Below are 20,985 nucleotides of genomic sequence, written 5' to 3' on the forward strand. Positions count from 1 at the left end.
GTGTGTGTGTGTGTGTGTGTGTAGGGACACATCAAGGTTTTTCTACCATCAGCTTTTATTCTTTTGACACTTTGAAAGTAAGACTGTCTCTCCTTCCCAAAGCTGGACAGTAAGAAGCCATGTTACAAAAAAAGTGAATAACAAAAATCTGTTATTGTAATTAATTGCACACTTGGTATTATGATTTCACCAAAGCTGAAAGGCCCTTTGAATGAGAACCTTTTCATCTGACCTTTGAAATATAACATCTGAGTGTCATGTGTATCTCTTCCTAAAAGGGAGGATTTGTCCTGCAGTTTAGAGTGTGGGAAAGAACCACCCTATTGTTCCTCAAGGACTCTTTTGGCAGCACTGAATGTATGAAACAAAATTGCCATCCCACAGTAGAAGTTATTTTTCTGAACAATTTAATTTTTTGCATTCTCCTGAACAGAATGGAATGTTTTGCTGTAAAACTGCTGTAATCAGAAGTTTCAACTGTTGTTTACACAAGTTCTAATGAAAATGTTTATGGATGAGTCAAACTGCTTAGAAGTCTTAATTATCTAGCTGTTATATTGAGTATTTACCAAAGCAGATTAAATCAGTCATTTTGTTTTAATATTGTTATTAAAGTTCAAATAAAACAGTAATCTGAAACAAAGGTCCACCCTTTCTGTTTTGATTGGGTCAACCATCAATATTGTTAACGCCTCTAAGTCAGAGAAAAGTTATTCTGACGTTTAGTTTAAAGCAGTCTTGGGGGAAGCTTTTGAAGAAGAAAGGTCAAGCAATTGAAATTTATTCCAGAAGATAAGAAGTTCATGCAGAAAAGAGACAAGTGTTCCAGAGATTTGTCTCATGTTTCAAGGAAGCACCAAAAGGTACTGTACCTTGTCACCAGAAGGAGAAAACGCAGCCCTCCGAGAGCACTTCAACTGACCCTTCGGGAGCCGGTTAACTCGACTCCAGATTTCAGCTGATGTCCAGTGCAAGGGATATCCACCTTTGACGATTAACTCATTTCAAGAGAGTCCCTGGTAACCCTCATGCGGTTGAACTAAAACTTCAAATCAGTAGGAAAAGCTGTTCATTCTCTCTGCTGGTGTCTGGTGCTCAAGATAAGAAGCTTTCAGTCTAAGCAAAATTCATCATTATTAATTAGAATTAAGTTTTCCTAAATTGACAAATACATCTAGCCAAAACACTTCTTTTAGTTAACTTTATAGATAACAATTTACTCTGGTTTTGAACCTCATAATTCACCATATTAAAGATTAGAAGATAATTCCCTAACCTCTTCTTGTATTGTCAAGTTAAAGCCATTATTCATTCTTCAGCTGTACTCATCATTTTGATCACTTATATTTACCAAAATCGAAAATAAACTTCACAAAATTGTACTTTGACTCTAAGCATTTTTATTATATATGACATTTGAATTTAATACGAAAAGAACTCACTAGAACGCGTAAACTTGAGTCTGAGTTTATATTTTTCTTGCTTAAGAACCGGAAAGCAAGTGGTGCCCCTTTCAGAATAAAATTTCTAATCAAAATTCAACAATCTGAGGACCCCTTCCTCTACATAAATTGGTGCCTCCGCGCGAGACCATATTCTAAATTAAATTGTCATATAATTAATACGCTAAAAACGTGGTGAATCCTTTAGAGCTGAGTATTTTTGTCAACAATTATAACAGATACTTTTAGACTGGAAAGCTCACGGCAAGCAAGCTACAGTGTTTCCGGGTTAAACCCCGTCTTTCAAAGAAGCTAAAATGTTCTATAACTCTGCTGAACTTTTGGACTCTTCAAAAAATGGTAATATTGGGCTTTCTGTGTATGTTTGGACACTTTTAGGTGGTTAGTGGACGCACGAGCCATCTTTTTGTGTCGTAAAGGGTTGTTTGAGAAACTTGGAAAAGCTAACTTCCTCGATCTGTTATGCATGCATTATTTTGAATATATTGTTGTAATCGGCCGAGGAGAAGAGATTCTGATGCCTGTGAGTCCCAGGGTTAGAGACTTTTCTCTCAGGATATTTCAGAGTTACTGCGAGTCCCGGTAAACTCTGAATGATATCCTGACGTTCTCCGTGTTAGCATTTTTGGATTAGCTACCCAAAGGGTTAACCCCTGAGCATAAACTCAGGTAGGAGATTGTTAACTTTCCTTAGCGGATCCGCCACGATCTGCTTCAAAAATGAAAGTTGTCCAGGACCTACGGTCGGAGAAAACTCCGTTCCGTACTGTGACCTGTAGCGGTTGCCCAGCAACCAGTGTTGTTCACGAACGGTGAAACTCTACCGTTCGGATTTGTTACTCTGTGAATAAAGTCACAGAGATTGTGTCAAGACTTAACCTGTGTTTTGTTGTGGCGTTAAAAAAAAACACCTCAGGTTGGGGTTTAAGTTTTAACTTGGTTTTGAAACTGTTTAAATTAAGGTCTGTGTTGCATTCAAGAGCTACACGCTTCCCCGGCTGGGTGGACGAATTGCTCTGAAGGGCATGCGCAGTGTAGCAAGATTTGAAAAGTTGTGTTTTGCTGTGTGACTGTTGCTGGTTGATGAAAATGCTGTGTTAAAGTGTTGCTCTGTTTTGGTTGACTGGTAAAAGGTAAAAACGCTACCCCATCCTACCTCTTTGGCCAAGAGAAGACCCCATCTGGTTGCCATTTTGAGAAGTACACTTTATAAAGCAAAAGGGGAGGTCGAATCTCATCACAGACCACCCTCCTTTCCTAAAACACCGCCTTGTCCCAGCCCTTAAAACTGACTGCCCTCCAATGGTCAAACCAAATCTTACACTTTATGATTTCTATTTTTAAACTTTTCATCTTTTCAAAAATTTGAATTACACAAAAATAGTGAACACATAATTCTTGAACCAAACAGGTTAAGACTGAGTTGATTTCATCCTGCTTTGTGTATTTTAATCATTTATCAGCATATTTACCTCAAATTTGTAAATAAGTGTAATCATTCTTAACTTTTAACAATTGTGCTGGGAAAGGTAAATAACTGTAGTGAACTCGGCCTCCGACCAAAACCTGCCACTGAGGACCTTCATGGGACAGGAACTGTTATTTCATTGATTTGAATCCAGAAATACAAATTAGCTCATCCAGAGACTGTCTAATTGTATCCTGAAGTAATCAATTGAAAGAACAGTCTTCTTTTATATTATCATTACTATTTTACAATATCTTGATAAATCAAAAGTGTGTTTAGCTCATACCATTTCTAAATGTTGAAGTGAACCACTAATTTTAAATCAACTGTGAAACAGTATTAATGATTTTTTAATCCTCATTTAAATTAGAAATCAAGTTAAATGTCTAGTTACAAAGTAATTATGCATTTTGATCTTCTGTCTGAAATGAGAAGTAGTGATGTCGGTCGAAAGTCAGAAAGAAGTTAATAGAACGAAGTGGATTGTTTTTAAACCTAGCAGACGGTAAATAAGAAGCTACTGGCACCTGCTTGCTCTTACTTCGCCATAACATGTCTTCTGTCTGTACTGAAAGTCTCTAAAACATTCCTGCTGTTTTCTTGACTTGTAATGACCCTCTGACATCACTAGAACCACCCCCTGTTGGTTGTTTCAACCAATCAGGAAGTCCTGAAGTGACCAGAAGTGAGAACTCTTTAAGAGTCCACACTTCCTGGAACTTCTCAGTCTTCAGTCTTCTTTAGTCTTTGACCGGAGTCTTCCTGTGGTCTTCTTCAGTCTTTCATGGAGTACTCCACTTCTGAGTGGAATCTCTGACTGAAGTCTTCCTGAGAGTTCCTAAGGAACTTTCAGATTTAATCAATAGCTGATGGATTTGACTGTGAGACGAGGGTCCGTCCATCCCAGCTGGAGTCACAGCGCCTCGCTGTGAACTCACCCGGGCGTAACGCCCTACAACTTCTAAGGAAGCTTATTCTGTTGAACGGAGTACCATCACTATTTCGGACGATTCTCAGCCATCCTGACCGGAGACGCTGAAAGGTAGCGTTGAAATGGACCAGCTGACCTATCTTCTGCAAAGGTAATGAGTCGCCACGCACCGAGTGTACCGGGGCTGAGCTGGGGTCGGGTGAAGAGTGCCATTCCTAGTCAACACACTTTCCCTCATCCATATTTTCTCTCCATTTAAACTCCTTCATTTCCCATCTTTAAACTTTCCTATTTTGCCAGTAGTCTAGATGCCTTCTTCAAGTTATGTTGGCTTATTAAGTAAAACGTGCCAAGTTTTATTAATCAGAACCAGATCAGCTAATCAAGTGTACAATGTTTTGATGTTAAATTTTGATTCTGTTCAATAAATGACCGCATTTATTCTGATGGGTCAAAGGAAATTAACGTCTCATGTCACTGATTAGGCCCTGTGATGGACTTGCGACCTGTCCAGGGTGTACCCCGCCCCTCGCACAGTGATTGCTGGACATGGGCACCGGCGACCCCCGTGACCCAAATTGGAATAAACGGGTAAAGATAATGGATGGATGGATGGATGGATGGATGTCACTGATTAAACAATCCACGCACAGTTACCTCGGTCACACGGCGGTAATTTAATTTGAAAAAGAGAGAACCTGTTTATTAAAATATATTGTAGTCAAGGGCAGCTAACCTAGCCCTTAGCACACTACATAACCATTTGTGTTCAAAATCTTTCAATTGTTATCCAATCTTAATTGCTTAACTGCTTTTGAATTGTGTTATCTTTATAGCTTAAAAGTTAACTTGTGAAATAAATAACTGCAAAGCATTCAGTTGTTAAGGGAAGCTTCTTGGCTGTTTAACCTTTAAACAAAAGCTTTAAACAAAAACAACAAAATGACAAACAAACTCAAACAATAAAAGTTAATTTCTTTAACCAGTTAACTAGCTATTCAATTCAAATAACCCACATAAATTAAGATACAGTTAAAGATAACACTAACCGAAACTTTGTTCATTTATGTACATAAAAGATCATGGCTGAAAGCCATCCAGACGATTCAACCGACATGAGTAATTCTGAAGAGCTTGTCCCAGAAAACCCATTTATTTTATTGACACAAGCCCTAAAAGATCTAACCTCAGAAACAAATCCTAATTATTGGGACCAAATTAAAGACCAGGGCTCTAATGAACTTGAACAGATCACAGTTGAGTTAGCAACTGATGTTGTGGTTCACATACCCAAAGGTCATGAGGCCACTAAAACGCTAGGAAGCTTGGCGATAGTTGTGGCCAGATGACTGGAACTTACCCATAACCTGGTCATTCAAGCTGCGGACACTCTTCAAAAGAAAAAGCAAAAGATGGGTCAATTAAAAGAAGCAAACAAATTTCTTCAAACACAATATGATAACATGGTCACCAATGAGAACCAAATGAAAACAGAACTATCTGATTTAATACAAAACTTGGACCTCCTCAGTCAAGCACACACAGAGGTAAAAGACGACTCGCAACCAACCAACCAACAAATATTGACAGACACTCAAGACAGACTGTGTCAAGAGTTGGAAGCCAAAACAAACATTCACATTGCCCTCCAACAAGCTGACACTGATCGGGATCGTATAAAGATAGATAACAAAAGTCATGTAGAACAATTACGTAATAAAGACAAACAGATACAACAGTTACAAAATCAACTTTCCAGAACCCAGAAACATGTTACAAGCTCAACCACTCAGGAACTCCCTGAAACAGGTGCAAAACATTTAGTGAGGAGCGGACCATCTCCTCCTCCGGTGAACGTGACCCCTCCTCGAGTTTACCCAACACATGTTGATGACCTGGACCAGGCAAGTAGATCAGCAGGGGAGTATGCCTTCAGGCCTAACTCCCCCATGGTAACCTGGACTTACCCTCCAGTTACACCAACAGTCACTAGACTTGACCCCCCTTCAGACCAAAGGGTAAACCGAGCCCAGCATGGTCCATCCGACAGAGAATTGGACAAAATTGCTAAAAACATCAGCTGCTTTGACTCCTCACCAAGTGGTCAACATCCAGAGCTTATCTTGATTACCTTGACTTCCAACTTCAAAGATTTCCTGACACTACTGTCCGGGACTACATCTATCTGATTAAGCTGACAGCCAGTAGGGAGGTCAATAAGTTGGTCGACCGTCAACCGACTCAGGTACGGACTAGTCTATTCCTCCTGCGCCAAGCTCTAGAGAAAGAGTTCTCTGAACTTGTCCTACAGTCTGGACTGGCATCAGCCCTTACAGTCAGACAAGACAGACATGAACTATCAAACAACTACTACTACCGGCTTCTCCATGCTTATTTTGGTTCGCGAAATAAACCTCAGATGGAAGAAGACCCTAATTTCTGAACTCTGTCTGTCCAAAATCTCCATCCATCAGTCAGCCATCAGCTAGGCATAATGGCTGACCCTCGCACCACCACGATTCAACAGCTACGCGATTGGGCCATTTTAGCATTCCAGAAGCTAAAACAGGCCAGATCGGTTGAATCAAACGCTGTCCTAATGATGAATACAAGTTCTTTGCCATTAGAACTTGAAGGAACTGGTGCATATTCTGACTCGTACCGGGAAAAATTTGCACCTCCAACACCCAAATCCAGTGGGACACAACAGTATTTCAGCCTGACAATCCTCATCAGGGTAAAGGCCCAAGTAAATATCCAGACTCTTTAAAGAACCAAAACCATCCACGTCCCAACTACCAAAACTACAACAGAGATTATCGGGGGTAGACACTCTCCAATATATAACCACAAATTCACAAATCACGACCAACCTTCAAGGCAGACCCACCAGTTTCAGAACCGTTGCTCTCGACCTGAGAAAGAACCAGTCTCACCGCGTGTGCAACATCCTGAAAAGGTAAGGGAGTCAACCAATCCTCAAGAGGAAGACCTCAGCGGTCTAAGCCAAAAAGATAGGCAGATTGTCATGCGTATACTGGAAGAAATACGCAAAGACAATAAACAGAACAAGGCTGACCTTCTATCATCTATGGGCGGCTGTGGCTGAATGGTTAGAGCAGTCGTCCTCCAATGCGAGAGTTGGGGGTTCGAATCCACCAGCAGTCACATGCCGAAGTGTCCATGGGCAAGACACTGAACCCCTCTTAGCCTCTGATGTGTGTCCCATCAGTGTTTGAATGTGAGTTAAAGCACTGATTAGTCTCATTAGAATGATTTGTTCAATTAGCTTTGTAGAGATCTAGTAGAGTGCTGTATGAATGGGTAAATGAGGACACAGATTGTAGTGTAAAGCGCTTTGAGTATCTTGAAATAAGATAGAAAGACGCTATATAAGTACAGTCCATTTATCAATAGTGTCTCTTGTTCCTGAACTTAACAGTCCAACTGTTGCTACTCTACCTTTGGAACCCCAAGCCATAGGGGAAGATACTCAATTGGCAACTGCAGATCGCAGCTCTTCCCCTGTTGCTGAGGTAGAGACCTCTGATGTTGACTTTTATGGTTCAGAATCAGAAACTGACCAGTCACGCATACCAAGTGCTGTCTTAATAGTCCAGATGAATGTTGACGACCCTTCATTTGAGAATGATAACTCTAGGATTCCGGTGGAACCTCCAGTACAACAGTTCTTGTGTAACCTAACTGAAAAAGGAGTCACAAAAAAGTTCCTTCTGGACATTGGGGCAGAAATAACTCTAATGTCTGCCACACTGTTTGAGAAACTGCAATCAGTGGCAAATCGGGTCGGCAGAGATCTTATCCTCCAACCATGTGCCCTGGACGTGAAGCCGTATGCCCTCAATGAAACCACTCTGTCCAGAGTAGATTTCCAGTGCGCTGAGCTGGACGCTTCTGACCAATCAGACAACCTGATAAGCCATAATCAGGTGAATGAGGTCGTAACGTCCACCACAGGAGGGCCAGCCACCACTGCACAACCACTGGCGCTGACCCTAGCCCAACGTGACAATTTCTTGTGTTCCCTAGGTCCCTCACAGTCCAGTGAACACTACCTACCACAGGTGTTGAAGGTCTTGAGATACAGAACTCCCACATGAACAATGTTGTCCTAACTCTCTGGACGGATAAGTCCTCCATCAGCCATGACCTCTATGATGCCTTGGTGCAGGATCACTGTGACCTCCAGATGGTTAAAAAGTATTTCTGCTTCCAAAATGACCTGAAATCTTTTTGTGTCTTAACAAGTGGGGGTATCTGTGTCCTCAAAATAAAATGGAATCATAAGTAACTGACCCATCCATTTCTTGTGGTCCCAAACTTGCCTCATGCTGTGTATATAGGCAGTGACATCTTAGTCTGACTTGGTGTTCAAATGGATACCATCAACAATGTTTTGTGGTCCCTGACAACTGTTCCTCAGGACACACTTGTACCCGATCTGGACAATCTCCGATCTGGACAGACAATCCCTGAAGCTTGTCAGGTAGCCAACAGTCAACACATTACGGTACCAGCTCATACTCAAAACAAACCCATGCCAATACACATCCTAGCAGGACAAACTCTTAGACATTCACAGGCTTTCTTCCAACCTGCCCCACTCTTCTTCGACTTAGGACTTTCCTTAGAGGCCACACCCCTCTCGGGCCTCAACTCCAGGATTTCTTGCCTTTCCATCTGTAACACCAATGCAGAAGACATTCTGATTCCTAAGGCCACTCCTTTAGGTTGGCTAGTAAGCACTAGCTTCCATGACTTTGAGTTGAATGTACCCATCTTGGGAGACATCCCAAACTCCCTCTCCCTGATCATATTCTGGCTGTGTTTTTAATTTGCACTGATTTATTGTGTCCTGTTTTTAATCTTGTTTTATCTTGTAAAGCACCTTGGTCAATGAAAGGCATTGTTGGAAGGTGCTATAGAAATAAAGTTTATTATTATACTGAACATGTTTTCAATTCAATTAGGGCTGCAACTAACGATAATTTCAATAATCGATTCATCGGCCAATTATTTTTTCGATTAATCGATGAATCGGCAAAAAAATAAAACGTTTTAATTTCCACCCCTTTATTCCAAAATTGAACATTTGACTGACATAGCAATTCGCACAAAAAACAGGTTGCTATTTGACTATTCTGTTAGTAAAATATTGAATAATAAAAAATAAAAGTTAGTCAAATAGCTTTAAAAAAATAAATGTACACAAAAATATATACAAATGTATCTTTATACCTGCACAATATGTAGCTGCTTTGTAAAATGTGTCATTGAGGGAAGAGCGTAACCTGGATTAAAAGTGTGGAATATTGTAACCTGGATTAAAAATGTGGATCAAGGTAGTGAAGCCTTCGTCTTCAACCATCGACAGAGGCCTCATGTCAGTGATGATCATTTAAGGATGATTTCACCGGAATTCTCAGGAATTCCTTCAGAGAGTGATGGTAAGTAGAAGTCTCAAAGATTTTGTCCTTTGTCAACCTTTATTTCAAATTAGAGCGGTAGCCTACAGAATCGCAAGTAGAGAGATTGATTATATTTTGGATTCAATTGCTCGGGGTTGCCGAAGGTTGTTAAAAGTGGTAAGGGATAGTATATAATGGATCAGGTTGTGAGTTGGGGTGATTGTGAAGGTTTTTGGAGCATTTAAGTGCGTCAGAACGACCCTAGGGGCTCCTAGGGCATGGTCGGCTTCCCCAGCCCTCCTCAGGATCCGAGAACCACCTTACCAAGTGGACTGATCAACCTCTGGAGTCCAACTAAATCTCTGAGCCACTTATTAATCACCATGTATCCACTGTAATCGAATGTAATCATTGTGTTGGATTGTGTTTACCGCTGTTCCCCCTGCAAATCATTGATTAAAGCAAAGCAAAACGTAAAATTCTGGATTCTTATTTCAACACCCCTTTGTTCACGGAAGTGGAGAACTTGTTTCAATGTTAACAACAAAAGTTCAGGAGGTTTTTAAAGGTTTCGTAGCTTTCATTATAAAACAACATCCATGAATCTTATTCCTAGATTCTAAACAAAACCAGATTGGATAACAATTACAACGCTAAATTAGGAGATGAGCAGCCATTAACATGCGCTTCCTCGTCTGCCGAACGTCCCCACTCCTGCTGCTAGGTCGGGCGAGGCACGAGGTGTGATTCTGGGTGTGGTGCACGGATAGGAGGGTGTTAACTTTCTGGGTGAATCATCTCAACATAGCCTTAGACTAAACTGTCCTAAAAAAACTGCTACGGGTGATACCTGAGCCTTAGGATTAGTTTTAGACCCCGTGGAGGAGAAGGGTGCAGTGAGGGCGTGGCACACGTCCTGTGTCTACCTCACTTGGGTAAGCGAAACAGTTGCCAACGCTTTTAATCATCGATTTTTATCGATTTTATCGATTCGTTGTTACAGCCCTAAATTCAATTCAGTTTATTTATATAGCGCCAAATCACAACAAAGTTGTCTCAGGGCACTTTACAGGAACATTCACATACATAAAAGCCAATTAGTAAAGTTCTCTATCTAAGGAATCCAGCAGACAAGTTGAATCTTGGCTTCGTTGCAGTCTCCCAAATTTTGTATGCAAAACCATCCAAAGCCATCACCCTTTTCTCAATCACTGATTTCGACTCTGACACCATTCGATGTGTGGACCTCACCAACAAGGGCCAGATGCAAACCTTTGACGTAATTTTGATGAGTATGACCACAGAGACACCAGACACACCTGTAGAGTCACCATCCTCTGAGCTCCACCCTTCAGTCCAATCACATATCTAACAAGTAGTTTCCCAAGCTGACACTCTTACCAATGATGAAGAAAGAGAAAAACTTTGCCAGGTTCTTCTCAAATATGAAGAGTCCTTCTCAGTCGACTCTTTGGACTGTGGTTTGACTTCAATCCACACCGTCCGCATACCAACTCCACCTAATTCTCTTCCTACTTATGTGTAGTACAAGATTCCTTTGGCAGCCTATGAGCCCGTACAAGAAATCATTGACAACCTTTTGGAGAATTGAATAATACGGCCATGTAACATCACTTACTCTGCACATTTGTGGCCTGTTCTCAAACTCAATGGAGAATGGAGACTCACTATCGACTACCGGAAGCGGAACCAACAGGTTCCTCTTTCCAGATGGCTGATGACTCAACTCGAACAAGAACTTCCTAAGGTGATCAACGCCAAGTACTTCTCCACGCTTGACGTGGCTTCTGGGTTCTGGACAATCCCAGTGCATATAGCCGATCAACATAAATTGGCGTTCACCTTTGCCAACCGCCAGTACACCTTCACCAGGTGCCCCTTTGGCTATGCAAACTCACCAGCTGCATTCAACATCTTCTTAAACAAAGCGTGTCCAGATGCAAGGGAACGGGGAACCCTCATCTATGTAGAGGACAACCTTCTACGCCAACCCATGCTTGACTTTCACTTAGCTGAGATTGACCACGTGCTGAATCAACTCATAGCTGTTGGTGCAAAGATCTCACTTTTGAAGTGCCAGTGGTGCAAAGCTAAGGTGGAATACATCGGTCTACTTGTCAGTCCCGATGATGTTCAACCCCAACTTAGTAGAACCGAAGGCCTTGCCAACCTTAAGACACCCTCCAACCTCAAAGAACTTCGTAGTTTCCTTTGTGTTTGTAACTTCTCATGCCAGTTCATAGAGAACTACGCTGATCTGGCAAAACCTTTAACCGAACTCTTCAAAAAGGATGCGCTTTTCCAGTGGTCTGATGTTCAACAGCAAGCCATGGATGCCCTCAAGGCCAAGCTGTGCTCAGCACCATGTCTGGCATACCCCAACAGTGACAAAGACTTCTACCTTGAAGTGTTTTTTTTTCAACTTAATGATTGAGTGCTGGTCTGTACCAACTCTATGACCAGGACAAACATGTAGTAGCCTACGCCAGCAAAACCCTGGCAAGACCTGAACTGAAATACTCTGACTGTGAGAAAGCACTGTTAGCCACTGTGTGGGCAGTGAAACATTTCTCTAACTATCTAGGTGGACGAAAGACTATTATGGAAACACAACACCAACCAGTACTCTAAACAGCCAACGTATCAGAGATGGTGTGGTGACAAATGCATGTGTGGCTTCATGGCTTATGGCCTTGCAGTTTTGACATAGAAGTTCGCTATGCTCAAAACAAGAGAACCCCTCTGGGCACAGACTTGGCAGCCTGCCAACAGTGCACTCAGGATGCCCCTTTGGTACAGACACCTGTCGAACATGCCACCGCCTTTGAAGACCCACATCATCAATAATTTGATGAAAATGTTTGTAAGGACATGACAACTGTGTATGTGGATGGATGTTCCTTCCACCACAACACTGTTATCAAAGCTGGTGTTGGTGCCATTTGGCTCTACAATGGGGAACAACACACCTTACATTTTAAGCTAGGCCCACAATCATCACAATATGCTGAAATTGTAGGCATATTGATGGCATTGCAAACCGCAGTAAAACACTCTGTTTACTTTTTGGTGATCTGCACAGACTCCAATTATGCACGGCTGAGTTTCTCTTTTCACCTTGCTGTGTGAAAACATAAAGGCTTTCTCATGTGTAACAATAAAGCAGTGAAACACAAGGACTTGTCCATGGCATGTGATCACTTGGTGACATCTCACAACCTACAAGTTTTTTGGAAAAAGGTCAGAGGCCACTCACATGTGCCAGGACAGGACAAAGAGCTTAACTATCTTGCAGACTCGTTGGCCAAAAGAGGTGCCATAAATGGTACCCGGTGGTCTTTCGACCCCTCTTGGTTGCCTGCTTATGTCCCAGACCCACTCTCCTCAGAGGTGTGTACTCTCACACGTTCTCGTGCTGAAGCTACCACCTCTACTGCTCCACAACCAGTGAACAACACAGTTTCAGTGGAACCTGCATTTATGGACAAGGACCTCATGGAACTTCAGTCTCTGGATGCAGCCATCGGGAAAATGATTCAGTACCTGGCTGATCCAGATACTAACATTCCTTCCTTGACCGAACTTGACTCTGACCCTGAACTGTTTTAAGGTTCGCTCATACCTGAAAATGGTCAAAGGCATGCTCGTCTTTGCTCCCGATCCAACATCTTCATCTTCTTTCGTTGTGCCTCGAGATCACAGAGTGGTGATGCTGGTACATGCCCATGACCTTCCGTCTTCAGAACACAAAGGCGTCAAAGCAACTCTCAATGTGTTAAAGCAAATTTCTTATTGGCCAGGGATGCGCAAAGATGTAAATGACTACATCAAAGGATGTTTGGTCTGTTGTCTGTTCCAACCTGCAACACCCCTTCACAGAGCACCATTGCAAAGCAGAGGGATCACCTTTACGTGGTCCAATTTATAGATCGATTGGGTAGGACCACTAACTAAACTGACCAGAGGAAATAAATATTTCCTCACTGTGACCTGTGCGTTCACCAAATGGGTTGAAAGCCTACCGGCAGCAAATGACACCGCAGACACCACTGCTTATCTACTGATGAACCACATCTTCACATGGTTTGGACTTCCACTCGGGTCAACTCCAACAGAGGTACACACTTCACTGCTGAGGTGATGCAGAAACTTTGGCAAATGTTGGGAGTCAAAACAACATTTTTCAGTCAGGTCATCTGGACAGTTTCTTTTTTTTGTGCTGAAACGTTTCACCTTCGATCCGGAAGGCTTCATCAGTCAAGGAAACACACAACAAAATTGATTCTTTAGTTTTAAAACTAGGCTTAAGACTTTCCTTTTGGCTAAATCCTATAGTTAGGGTTGGCTTGGGTTTCCTGAGCTGTTCCTTAGTTATGCTGCTATAGGCTTAGACTGCTGGAGAACAAACTGACCACAATTTTCACTCTGCTACTGTCTTTACTTACTCTACTCAACCTGTTTTGTATTTGTAATTATTTTTTCTATCCTTATGTGTTTTTTTTTTGTCTTTCAGATACACTTGGACCTATACCTGGACCTACCATTCTGTGTTCGTCTGTCTCTCCTTCCTGTCCTCTCAACCAGCCGGTCAAAGCAGATGGCCACTTGTCCTGAGCCTGGTTCTGCTGGAGGCTTCTTCCTTTTAAAAGGGAGTTTTTCCTTTCCTCCGTTGCCACTGTGCTTGCTCAGGATGGGAGACTACAAGAAGCCAAGATTCAACTTGTCTGCTGGATTCCTTAGATAGATAACTTTACTAATTGGCTTTTATGTATGTTGTCAAATATGTACGGAGCTCAGCCTGATCTTGTAAGAAAGAACAAGTCAGAACATGTTATTTTGTGTTATTCTGCTAAATCATGCCTCAATGCCTTGGATGATCAGGGCCATGTGTGGAGCAGCACGAGCACACACACAGGCTCACTAAGATGCACACACACACACAGGCCCGCTTGAAGAAACACACACACGCAAGCTCACACAGCCATACACACAGGCTCCCTAAGACACGCACATGCGGAGGGAAGAAAGCAGAGCAAAGAATGTTCTTTTCAATAAAAAGTACCAGTTTCAGATGAATGAGAAATATGTGGTTATAATAAAGTCAATAAACAAGTAGATAATCAAGTGATATTATAAACTCTGTGATTTTAGAATGTAATCGTTATGATTTTACAATGTACTCTGTGTTTAAGCTTATTCATGATGAATGTTGAATGGAAAAAACCTGTAGCTTCGTGAATGTTCTGGAAAAGACGTTATGAGTAAGAGCGTTACGCAAGGGGAAAAACCCTAAAATACAGCTCTGAGCCAATCAGCATAAGACAGCACAGAATGACTGTGCATTATTTAACAAAATACACCCAGATTTTAATATGCATTAGGAATGACTGGCAAAATCTCATAAGAAGCCCGTGAAGTCGGACTAAGGTCCAGCCCAGAAAGGGTGGGTTAAGCCTGATGGGGTGACTGGCCGAGAGATGTCAGTCAAAATTTCAGGCTTTATAAACAGAGGGTTTCAGAGAAAGCTCTGCTGTTTGGGGACCCACTTCACAAAGCAAAGGAGCTCAGGACAAGATCCGAAGAACCTTTGGACGAATTGTGGATTAATAGGGCAATTTTGAACGTTTTTTGCTGGAGAAGAACTGGGGTGGAATCCGATAGAATAAGTTTCTTTTTTGGAACTATTTCTTCAAAACTCAACAGCCCAGATTAAACCTGAAACCCTTTTTCTTCAAATTGAACCAGATCAAGGACCAGGAGTGGCCCACATCCGAACAAATGGGATTGGGAAATCTGCTTCTTACCGGATTCAGAAAACATGGTAAGGGGACGCTCCTCAAAATTGATCCTTAATAAAACCTTATCCCAAATTTTAGCAGTGGTGTATGAATTGACAAGCAGAAAAATCAATTATATTAAAAACCTGGTTGCTCAGAGTTGTAGAAGGGTCTTCTTTGTGGTGAGGAATAATCTGTTGGGGCAGGTAGAGAGAGTAAGTAAACTGTATGGGTACTTGTGTTCCTGAGGGAGACCGGGCGTGGCCGGCTGGACTGAAGGAAGTCCGATGCCGGGCAGAGTGGGATCCAAGCGCCTGTTCAAACCCATCCACAGGGACTGAGACCTACCTCGCCCAGGGAAGGTCAACAACTAAAAAAGGAACTAAGGAGTGAGAATTATTCATCATGTAATCTCTGTGTAATCTAGTGTAATCATTATTGTGCTATACCGCTGTTCCCCTGCAAAAAGTTATTGATTAAAGTGAAGCAAAACGTAAAATTATGGATTCTTATTTCAAACACACCTTTTGTTCTTGGAAGTGGAAAACTTGATTCAATGAAACAACAGAAGCATGTGGGAGGTTTTAAACGGTTTTATTAACTTTTGATTATAGAACAACACCCATGAGTCTTGTGCCAAGGCTCTAAAAATTGCCAGGTCGATTAACAATTGCAACGTTAAATCAGGAGATGAGCTACCGTTATCTTGCGCTCCCTCGTCTGCCAAACGTCCCCACTCCGGCTGCTAGGTCGGGCGAGGCACGAGGTGAAAGTTTGGTGTGGTGCAAGGATCGGAGGAAGTTAACAGTCTGGGTGAATCATCTCAACACAGCCTTAAAAACTAAAACTGTCCTAGGAAATGGCTGCGGGTAATACCTGAGCCATAGGATTAGTTTTGAGACCCGTTGGAGGCTAGGCTGCGGTGAGGGCGTGGCACGTGTCCTATGCCTACCTCACTCGGGGAAGCGAAAACAATGTGAATGTTTCTGTAAAGTGCCCTGAGATAACTTTGTTGTGATTTGGCGCTATATAAATAAACTGAATTGAAAATTGAATTGAATATAGAAAAAAAATTTGATAAATGTAAAAATGTTCTAAACATTATGAGATGTTTAGTGGGAAGTGATTGAGGGGCAGAAAGAGGAGCTTTAAAAATAATTTATATAAGTCTGATTAAATCAAATATAGATTATGGAAGTACTGGTCAGCAGTGAAGACACATCTGGAAAAACTGGACAATATTCAGCATTAAGTGCTAAGGATTTGTACTGGAGCATTCAAAATCACCCCTACAGCAGCAATTAAAGTTGAGATGGGAGAAATGCCATTAGAATGAAGGAGAATACAATTAGCAATAAGCTACTGGATCAGTTTACAAGGAAATAAGTCAAACCATCCGACAATAGAAACTTTAAAACCATGATGGGAAAAAGAGAAAAAGGAGACAATGAGTTCTGGATGGGTAATCAATAGAAAAGCAAAAGAATTACAAATAACCAATTTAAGTATTAGTCCAGTGATGCCTTTGCCAGCAGTACCACCATGAATCCTACCAGATGCAAAAGTAGATTTAACTCTTTTAGACAAGAAGAAGGATAAAGGATATATTTTAAATTCAAACACAGTGCAGATATACACACACACACACATATATATATATATATATATATATATATATATATATATATATATATAAACAACTACTATAATCATATCCAGATTTTTACAGATGCATCAAAAAATCCAACAGGGGAAATAGGAATAGCCTTTGTTATACCAGAATTTCAGATAAGACAAGAAAACGAATTACAAATGGGTTATCAGTATACACAGGAGAAACATTAGCATTATTTTTAGCAATACAATGGATGTAAGAAATTAGACTTTTAAACACAATAATTTGCTCAGATTCTAGTTCAGTATTAACCAGTCTAAAATACAACCACTCAGACAGTACCACTAGACATTTTAATAGAAATACAGCAAATATTATTCAGGATACAAATGATGGGATTAACAGTAATATTTATTTGGGTTCCAGTTCATATTGGGATTAAGGGTAACGAAAAAGCAGTTAGGGTGCATTCACACCAGCCCTGTTTAGTCCGCTTTAATCAAACTCTAGCTTGTTTTCCTAGAAATGTAAGGATGGTACTTTTCTGTGGCCGGTTTGTGTCTGTTTCCCTTGTGCTCCCTCATTAGTTCTATTAGTGTCACCTGTGTCTCGTCCCAGCTGTTTGTTATCACGTCTTGTCTTGTCCCTGTATTTAAGCCGTCCGTTCTGTCTTGTTCTTCGTCGGTCGTCTTCGTTGGGTCTCTGAGTCTTTCCCTGAGTCTTCCTGGTTCCTCGAGTTCCCCGTGTCTCTCGTGTCTCCTGAGTTTCCCATGCCTCCTTCCTATGTTCATGTAAGTTTTGCTGCCCCGTCAGCTTGTTATTTTGTACTTTCATTTATCATTAAATTCCTATTTTTTGTAACTCTGCCGAGTTGAGTCCCTGTTCTGCACTCTGGGTTCGCTCCTGACACAAATCCTGATAAGAAAGTCCAGTTTGTTTGAGGAGGTGTGAACGTGCCATCAAACTCTGTCACGGAACAAAAAGGTGAACTCTGGTCTGGCCTAAAACCTAGGTCTCGGTCCGGTAGAAGAGAACTCCAGCGCGGTTCGTGTGCAGGGTGAAGGTAAACAGACCGGGCCCCGCTACACAAGCAAAAAGTGGAGTACAGCGCAGGGCAAACAAACACGCATTTCTCTGACCTTATATGGAGCCATCAGCTGCCTTGTGTGAAAACCAATATTCTCCATGGTCTTCTGCCTCATCTTCTGCTCATGCTGAGTCCATTTTTTAAAAATGAGAAAATATAACTCCTAAAACTGCTAAAACTTGATGCCACTCCATTTTTGTTTTCATTTCCAGAAGAAGAAGACGTTTCTTCAGAGGTTATTATGTTGTTTATTTCAGTAGTTTTTGTGCAGCACCCCCACAGGCGAGCGGGGGAATAGGTTGGTTCAACAGGTTGGCTCGACTGCACAGTGCAGTGTGAATGCAAACGCAACAGCTCAAATGTAAACAAAATGTCATGAATATTGGTCACCAACCGAACCGAGTCTACGAGTCAGGTGTGAAAATAACCTTAGAGCATTGAAGATGGGCCGTGGCTGGGTCTTCCAATATGACAATGACTCAAAGCACACAGCCAGGATAACCAAGGAGTGGCTCCATAAGAAGCATATAAAGGTTCTGGAGTGGCCTAGCCAGTCTCCAGACCTAAACCCTATAGAAAATCTTTGGAGGGAGCTCAAACTCCGTGTTTCTCAGTGACAGCCCAGAAACCTGGCTGATCTAGAGAAGAGGATAGGAAAAAGATGGCGGCGCGTGCACACGCTGCGGCTACACTCTCTCCCGAGAATGCAGCTTTTTCATGTGTTTTTTCCTGTAAATCGCAGTATTTTTGTACGTCTCCGTCGTGCGCTCACGTCTTGAAGCGCATATACAGCCGTGAATCGCTGCTTGATGTCGGCAAAAGCTCACTTTTCGAGCTTAGCTCTGAACTTCGAGAGGGGCTGCGTGCTAGCGGCTTGCTCAGAACTTCGGCTCCACCACCGACCCCCTCCGCTGCGCTGCGCCCACAATGGAAGCGCCACAAGCGGAACGAGAGGCTGCAGAAGAGGGGTAAGCGCGGAGGTATAAGAGCGAGGCTAGCTGCTAGCCCACACAAGCCAGCCATCCCCTCCATGATACTGGCCAACGTACGCTCTCTGGACAACAAACTGGATGACATCCGCTTACTTCAGTCAACTCAGAAGACCGTGAGGGACTGTTGTGTTTATGTTTTCACGGAAACTTGGCTTAAAGACAACATCCCGGACCACGCAGTTCAGCTCGAGCGGCGGACATGCTACCGAGGTAGCACTGAAGGTAAAACACGCGGCGGCGGACTTTGTGTTTACATTAGTGATGCTTGGTGTCGCAACGCTGTTGTGGTCTGCAAGTACTGCTCACCGGTGGTGGAACCGATGATTATAAAGTGCAGACCGTTTTATCTACCGAGGGAGTTCTCAGCTGTGCTGATAGCTGCTGTTTATCTGCCTCCGAGCTCCGCTAACATCAGGAGCGAAGCGCTGAACAAACTATATCAGAACATCAGTGAGCAGCAAACAGCCCACCCGGATGCTTTTCTCATCCTGGCTGGTGATTTCAACCATGCAGAACCAAAGAGTGTGTTTTCTGGACTTTATAAACATATAGACTTTGCAACACGAGGCAATAACACGCTGGATCAGGTCTTCACCACACGGAGAGGAGCTTACAAAGCCCGGGCCCTCCCCCACCTTGGTGCTTCTGACCATCTGACTGTGATGTTAATGCCAGCATTCAGACCACTGGTTAAAGTCAACAAACCAGTTCTGAAGCAGATACGAGTGTGGCCTGAGGGCTCATCTGAGGCACTCCAGGACTGTTTTAGCACCACGGACTGGAATGTGTTTAAAATGGCTGCTACTCACAACAACTTCACTGACATTCAGGAGTACACAGAAACTGTCTCTGCTTATATCACAAAGTGCATTGATGATGTAACTGTCCTGAAGACCATCACCATCCGTGCTAATCAGAAGCCATGGCTGACAGGAGAGGTCCACAAGCTGCTGAAGGCTAGGAATGCTGCCTTCGCCGCTGGAGACCAGGCAGGCCTGAAGACAGCTAGGGCCAACCTGTCCAGAGGCATTAAAAAAGCTAAGAGGCAGCACTCCAAGAAAATAGCCCAACACTTCAAGGACAGCAGAGACTCTCGGAGCCTGTGGCAGGGAATTCAGTCCATTACAGACTACAAACCCTCTCCACAGACCTGTGACAGCACCCCCTCCCTGCTGAATGACCTGAACAGGTTCTTCGCTCGGTTTGAGGCACAGAATGGCACACCTGCACAAAAAGCCACCCCCCCTCCTGGAGACCAGGTGATCACACTGTCCCCGGACAAGGTGAGGAGAGCATTCAGCAAGACCAACGCTCGGAAAGCTCCTGGTCCCGACAACATACCTGGTCGCGTGCTGAAGGACTGCGCTGGCGAATTAGCAGAGGTGTACTCTGACATCTTCAACACCTCACTGAGCCAGGCTGTGGTCCCCACGTGCTTCAAAACCACCACCATAATCCCTGTCCCCAAGAAAACGTCTCCCTCCTGCTTCAACGACTACCGCCCGGTTGCACTCACTTCCATCCTCATGAAGTGCTTCGAGCGACTAGTCATGCAACACATTAGGTCCTCCCTCCCCCCCTCCCTGGACCCCTACCAGTTTGCATATCGGTCAAACCGCTCGACTGATGATGCCGTCGCCACTGCTCTTCATTCAGCCCTCACACATTTGGACAAGAAAGACACCTATGTCAGAATGCTCTTCATCGACTTCAGTTCTGCATTCAACACAATCATTCCACAACAACTCATCTGGAAACTGGACAGTCTGGGTCTGAACACATCACTGTGCAACTGGCTGCTTGACTTCCTTACCGGAAGACCACAGGCAGTACGGGTTGGCAGCAACACATCCAGCATCATCACTCTGAACACGGGGGCTCCACAAGGATGTGTGCTGAGCCCCCTTCTGTTCACTCTACTAACCTACGACTGCTCTCCATCACACCCCTCCAACCTCTTCATCAAGTTTGCGGACGACACGACTGTGGTAGGCCTCATCAGCAACAACGATGAGTCACTCTACAGGAGCGAGGTGAGCCGGCTGGTCTCCTGGTGCAAACGCAACAATCTCTTGCTGAACACAGAGAAGACCAAGGAGATTGTTGTGGACTTCAGGAGAACTCAGACAAAACATGCTCGACTATCCATCAACGGTGTTGTTGTGGAAAGGGTGAGCAGCACCAAGTTCCTGGGTGTGCACA

General features: G+C 43.0%; 1 protein-coding gene across 1 annotated transcript in view; it reads right to left on the reverse strand.

The window, feature by feature from the left end:
* LOC119427474 (lysyl oxidase homolog 3B-like) overlaps positions 1 to 20,985 on the reverse strand; it is a 109,521-nt gene that overhangs the window by 62,943 nt on the left and 25,593 nt on the right. Inside the window, exons 5-7 of the mRNA XM_037695100.1 lie at positions 8,725 to 8,759; positions 5,360 to 5,378; positions 1,025 to 1,039 (exon numbers count right to left, since the gene is read on the reverse strand). Coding sequence (XP_037551028.1) covers positions 1,025 to 1,039; positions 5,360 to 5,378; positions 8,725 to 8,759 — 69 coding nt within the window. The remainder of the gene's footprint in view (positions 1 to 1,024; positions 1,040 to 5,359; positions 5,379 to 8,724; positions 8,760 to 20,985) is intronic.

The sequence above is a fragment of the Nematolebias whitei genome, chromosome 21 (assembly GCF_014905685.2).
Source record: "Nematolebias whitei isolate Nwh7 chromosome 21, NemWhi1, whole genome shotgun sequence".
In the NCBI taxonomy this organism is placed as follows: Eukaryota; Metazoa; Chordata; class Actinopteri; order Cyprinodontiformes; family Rivulidae; genus Nematolebias; species Nematolebias whitei.